Source organism: Bidens hawaiensis, unplaced genomic scaffold, assembly GCF_021521415.1.
Source record: "Bidens hawaiensis isolate Kalapana, Puna unplaced genomic scaffold, B.hawaiensis_p1.1 tig00012097_1, whole genome shotgun sequence".
Taxonomy (NCBI): Eukaryota; Viridiplantae; Streptophyta; class Magnoliopsida; order Asterales; family Asteraceae; genus Bidens; species Bidens hawaiensis.
Genome location: NW_027491973.1, coordinates 586,892 through 592,826, shown reverse-complemented (window position 1 = coordinate 592,826; position 5,935 = coordinate 586,892). Strand labels below are relative to the sequence as shown.

Here is a 5,935-nt window from a genome sequence, read left to right as displayed (position 1 = left end):
ATTTACGTTGAGTTCCCTAGCTCCACTTATGTGTTCCCGAGTTAACTTAACGAAAGAAAAGAAAGGAAAACCTTCTTTTCTTTTCCTTTCCTTTCACACATCATATATCTTTTCCTTTCCTTTCCTTTCAATTCAATTCTTTCCATATTGGAAAGAAAACTTTCACCCTTTAAAACCTTACACCCCCCCCCCTTCCTGTTTCCTTTCCTTTCTTCACTTAAATGAAACTTGAGAACACAAAGTTTTTAACTTTTCTTTCCTTTCTTTCCAAAAAAAACTTGGGAACACATTAAGTGGAACTCAAGAACACAGTGTAAAGGAGAGAAAGGAAAAGAAAAGAATGGAAAAATAGAAGCTGGTGTGTTTCCAAGTTTTTTTTGAAGAAAGAAATGAATGAAAAGTTAAAAACTTGTGTTCCCAAGTTTTATTTAAAAGGAGAAAGGAAAGGAAGGAAAAATGTGAAGTTTTAAAGGATAAAATCCATCATTCCAATATGGAAAGAATTGAAAGGAACGGAAAGATGATGGGATGCATGAAGGGAAAAGTAAGGAATGGAAAGGAAAAAAGAAAACTTTCATTGCCTACCACGATTTTATTTAAAGATTTTTGATTCAATCTCGACATTTGACAACCTGTTGCTTCGATCCAATGAGAATATAAGAATATAATATAATATATTGTATTTATTATAGATAGTTTGAAGTCAACTTGTTATTCAAATGTATATTTGGCTTACAATTGTTTTTAAAAAAATGTGAAATTGCAATGAATCAAAAAGACATGGTATTTGATTTAAAACAAGAAAAAACACGTTGGGGGTTTGATTAGGAGTGATCAACTCATTTTAACCCGAGTTGTTAACAAGCATATCAAACAAATAAATACAACCCAAATCGGCCAATTTCTTGAACAATGAGTCCAGATTGACATGCAATAACGAGTGATATGAAAAACTAAAACAGAATTAAACGAAAAACATGAACATTTGATGTCTTGAATAGATTGTAGTCCAGAATCAAAGGTACTAGATAAATAACTAACAAAATAAACTTAAGATCTTGGCTTCTCTTTCTTTTCCTTAAAAAGAGCCAAAAGAGAGACACCAGAAACCTTCACAACCTTAAACCTCACTCCGGGAATATCTCCCACAGCATGCCCTTTCCTTCCGAATCCTGCAATCAACACTTCATCCTGCAACAATAATAAAACTATTGAGTCGACTTAGGAACCATTAAGTCTTTATATTATTAAATAAATATATTGACAGATAACACTGACGTTTTCTTCGATGTAGTTTAAGCAACCATCATTGGGAACAAAAGCTGCAATCTTCTTTCCGTTCTTGATCAACTGGACTCTAGCGCACTTTCGGATAGCAGAGTTAGGCTGTTTGGCTTCAATACCACTGTAGACATATTCAGTAAATGGTAAATGTTTTGACGGTGGAAATAAAAATTGAAGAATGAAGGGAGGAAATGGGAGTGTTTGGTTACATCTTTTCAAGGACAATGCCTTTGGCGTGAGAAGAACCAGCAAAGGGTTTCTTCCACTCGTTACCAAGGTGAGATTTCTTGTAGGATTTGTCGGCCCACCTTTGCCTTCTGCGGTGGGACTTCAGCTTGCGACCCGCTCCCATTCCATGTGTCTTCCTGGAAGACGTTGAAGCATTAACACAAATTAGAATTAGGAAACAAAGTAAATCATAAGGTAAATAATTGTGATGCTGATACAGAATAGCAACTAACAGGTTTATGAACTGATAAGCAGCACACAAAAGACCAATTGTCAGGATAATAGAAACGCTTTCAACTATTTTCCTACTTCATTCCCATTGCTAGTGTGCCTAAAAATCTAAGACGACTTCGCTATTATCAGCTTCAAATCCCGTTTATGCATACTAATTAACAAGCCAATGTTAAGCCAGCCATCACAAACAAAAGTAAAGCGGAGACCTATAAACGGATGAAGACTAAAATAACACACTTTTAACACTTTTAAGTTCATCAGTATCATAAACTACAGGGCAATTAGCCCAATAAAACCTCTCGGTACAACCCGGTTCAACCGATTATACCATTTTTTAGCCTAAACTGGTACGAGTTAAATACAGGTTGTTAAAATAATGACTACAGGGCAGTTGGAATAAAACTTACAAAACCTAAAAGGGCAATTTAAGGCTAACATTTTGGTGCTTAATGTAGCAAATGACATAATTCAACTGAATTATAATCTACAAAGCATAAATATTATTCAACCCTTAACATACAAAATATGATTTTTTTTTTTTAATGAAAGAATAATCTTGAAGTAATCACGTATGCATAATAAACATTAAACAAAGAATTAAGCACTAGATGGAGATACGTACCCCATGTTTGCCTGTAGAAGAAGCTGCAAGTAACAAACCCTACCTCAGTCTTGAACGTCGCCGCCGATTTTGTAGTTTTGTAGTTTGGTTGAATTAATGGGCCTGTTTTGGGCTTCTTTTGTCAAAACTTGACGTAAGGCCATGTTTGGGCTTTTCAGTCTTACCGGTAGAAGTTTTTTGGTGTTCTTAGTTTATATTTTTTGGGTAAATCAAGTAATGTCCTTACTTGATGGCTTAGTTTGTGCGTTAACTTTTTTCTATATTTTTTTATAGTTACTGAGTGGCAAAGTTGAATGTTAATAGTATGTTCCCAAACACAAGTGTCGTCCTTTGGAGTTAAAAACACTCTAGGCCTAGTGTTTAAATTAAGTAGTCAATACACTCTTTTTATCTCGGAATCTAAATACCAGGTGTCCCTAAATATCCAAGGCCGATTGAAGTGTCTAAACCGAAAACAAGCATTTAGTTTGAGATCTATGTGGCCTATTATTATTATATGATTGACTGTTTGAAACTTCAAACCGGACGTTTAGACATTTTTTTCTTATTTAATGATTTAAATATAAAGCTATGTCCAAGTAGTTGAGTTTATAGAGCGTTTGGATTGGTCGATCAAAAAACATATACTTCAGCAAGTAGTGTAACGCATATCTTATATTGATTAATACTAGCATGTCATATTTTAATGGTCACCTAAAAAACACTAATCCAGACATTTTAGCTACACTTTGCAAGACATAAAGTTAGATTAAAACAGTGAGGATGCAATGTTAAGTGTTGCATATAACAAGAAAAATAAAATAACATTAATACAAATCCGTAGATTCTCAAAAGCCAAACTCAGCACTTAAGTTCAACATCCTATTAGGCTGCAATTCATCCCCTCAAACTAAAACCTAACAAAGGAATCCACCTTCATTCATAAACTCCAAGCCACCCTGATCACAAATCAACAAAAAAACAAAAGCCCAGTTTTTTTAAATCAAGCAACAAATTAATAAATACATTTCTAAAAATTTAATCAAATATACCTGCTAATCAGTCACCTCTTGCTCTTCATAAAAACACCAAATTTCTTTAACATGTTTCCATTCTTCTTCTTGGGTGATTCGTCATCCATATCCTCCAAGAAAGGCGAATTCAGCTTCCCACCAATCGTGTGAGTATCTAGAGACCCCGTCCTCTCCATAAACTTCCCATTAGTCCCACTTGAAATCATAGCAGCAGCAGCCTCTGCCGCCTTCCGCCACTGATCCGTCTGCACCTTTAAACGCCTCAACTCGGCTTCCATTTCCGCGTTTGCAGCCTGAGCCAAATCCAACTGCTCAGTTACTCTCTCTGCTTTCATTAGTGCTTCTATTTCAGCAATTTTTGTAGCTTCATTATTCACCTCATTTTTCTCTGTTTTCAGTTTTTTAAGTTCTTCTGTCATGCTCTTTAATTCTGATTCGTTTTCAAACTTAATTTGTTTCAAATCTTCCAGCTCAGCTTCCAATTTCTTGAAAGTCATAGCATCTTTCTCGGTTGCTAATTCAGTTCTCTCAAGCTTTTTGTGCAAATTCTTGTTCTTTTCTGTTATGTTTTGAAGTTTTGCGTTCATATCTTCCAACTCAGCATTTGTTTTTCCCAAATTTGCCTCCAAAATTGAGACCTTTTGGCTTGATTCGGTTTCGTCAGTTCGACAAGCTCGTAAGCTCTCTCAAGCTCTTCCTTTAACTTTTCCACCTCCATTTCCACACCGTTAATCTCTTCTTTATCATCATTAGCATCATCTGCAGGTTTACGGTTAAGTTTGCTAACAATTTCTTCCAATGAAACCACTTTAGCTTTCGACTTCTCTAACTCCACTTTTAAAAACTCACAAGATTTCATGGCTTCTAGTTTCTCTGACCTTAGTGTCTCTTCAGTTGACTGAACAGTTTCCAACTGTTTACGGGTTTGACTCACGGTTTCCAAAGCTCTCGCTTCAGAATCTTGTGAATCCTTCAGTTCGACTTTGAGTTCTTCAACAATAGCAAGTGTTTCAGACAATTCCAGCCTTAACTTCAGCATCCCATCATGGGCTGATTCTGCATATTTAGCGTGATTAGCTTCCGATTCTGCCACCTTTTCAAGCTGCATCATGAGTTTCTGAACCTCATTCATGGCGGCAGCTAAGGCAGCAGAGTCCATAGAGTGGTGGTTTTTGACAGCATCAAGTTCCGATTCCCAGGCCCGGTCCCGGTCCTGTGAAACCTTAACAAGTTCTTGAAGTCGAGATTCTTCAGAAGCTGATATCTCATCAAGCTGCTGTTGTGAATCTTGGAGCTTTTCTGTTAACTCAGCGAGCTGCTTTTTGGCATCTTCGGCTTCTTCGTGGGCCTGTTTCTTCGCTGACTCTGACTGGCTAAGTTGATCCTTTGCTTTCTTTAGTTCTTCTTGGAGATTTGCAAGCTGAGTTTCAAGTTCAGATACTCGGCCAGGGCGTTTCTTCTGCATTTTCAAAAAATAATTAACAAGGTACAAATAATTCAAAATAACTCATAAATGCATGAATTATTATTAAAAAAAGATACATGTACATTAAAATAGTTGAAACTTAATGAAAAATATTTAAGAGATTGTATACTTGTAAGCATTAAAAATACACTATTCAGCCCCTTTGACCATTTTATATGATCTCATTTCAATCATCTTGACACATTTATGTAAAGTACGACTAAAATTGACCCGTTGCCCATTTTGCTACTTAAAATAAAAAGCCGAAAATTCCCTCTGCCCCTACCGTACTCCAGCTTGGTAGTTTCCACCGCCTGTCCAGAGTTGAGCCCTGGGATTTGACGGCGGACTTAAAAAGCCACCCACAGACGCTTTACGCCCAATCATTCCGGATAACGCTTGCATTCTCTGTATTACCGCGGCTGCTGGCACAGAGTTAGCCGATGCTTATTCTCCAGATACCGTCATTGCTTCTTCTCCGGGAAAAGAAGTTCACGACCCGTGGGCCTTCTCCCTCCACGCGGCATTGCTCCGTCAGGCTTTCGCCCATTGCGGAAAATTCCCCACTGCTGCCTCACGTAGGAGTCTGGGCCGTGTCTCAGTCCCAGTGTGGCTGATCATCCTCTTGGACCAGCTACTGATCATCGCCTTAGTAAGCTATTACCTCACCAACTAGCTAATCAGACGCGAGCCCCTCCTCGGGCGAACACTTGACTTCTAAAAGTAGTATACCTCTGTTGGAGTACGGGGTGACCGGCGGTCAACAACTTTTGGACTTCTAGCTATAGGTGTTTTAGCGACTAGGTTTTGAGATGAAGCATTATCAGTCTCTGTTCCTGACGTCTTAAGCTGCCTAGCGGTTTTTTGTGTCCTCTGCGGCACCTCCAAGGTTGTAGCTCTGTTTTTAGATCAGATTCATTTACGTGTCAAAAAATATTTGCTTAAAATGATATGACATATGTATAAACCGTTAGTCCGTTACACTGAATAATGTATATAATTTTGAAATCATAATGCATGTTTTACGTAGCTAGTTAAACCAGATGGGCTTGTGTTGACACTGTAGTAATGATAAAGGGCAAACTGGTA

The 5,935-nt window shown here is 37.5% G+C and overlaps 1 protein-coding gene and 1 pseudogene across 1 annotated transcript; both read right to left on the bottom strand.

Moving 5' to 3' along the window:
- Window positions 1-966: 966 nt before the first annotated feature.
- LOC143539965 (small ribosomal subunit protein uS12) lies at window positions 967-2,436 on the bottom strand. Its single transcript, XM_077033142.1, has 4 exons — window positions 2,369-2,436; window positions 1,494-1,649; window positions 1,279-1,405; window positions 967-1,191 (listed from the first exon to the last, which is right to left on the bottom strand). The coding sequence occupies exons 1-4, from the start codon at window positions 2,371-2,373 to the stop codon at window positions 1,051-1,053; spliced, it is 429 nt and encodes a 142-aa protein (XP_076889257.1). The 5' UTR covers window positions 2,374-2,436; the 3' UTR covers window positions 967-1,050.
- Window positions 2,437-5,237: 2,801 nt separating this feature from the next.
- On the bottom strand, window positions 5,238-5,671 carry LOC143539991 (18S ribosomal RNA; annotated as a pseudogene).
- Between the last annotated feature and the right edge of the window lie 264 nt (window positions 5,672-5,935).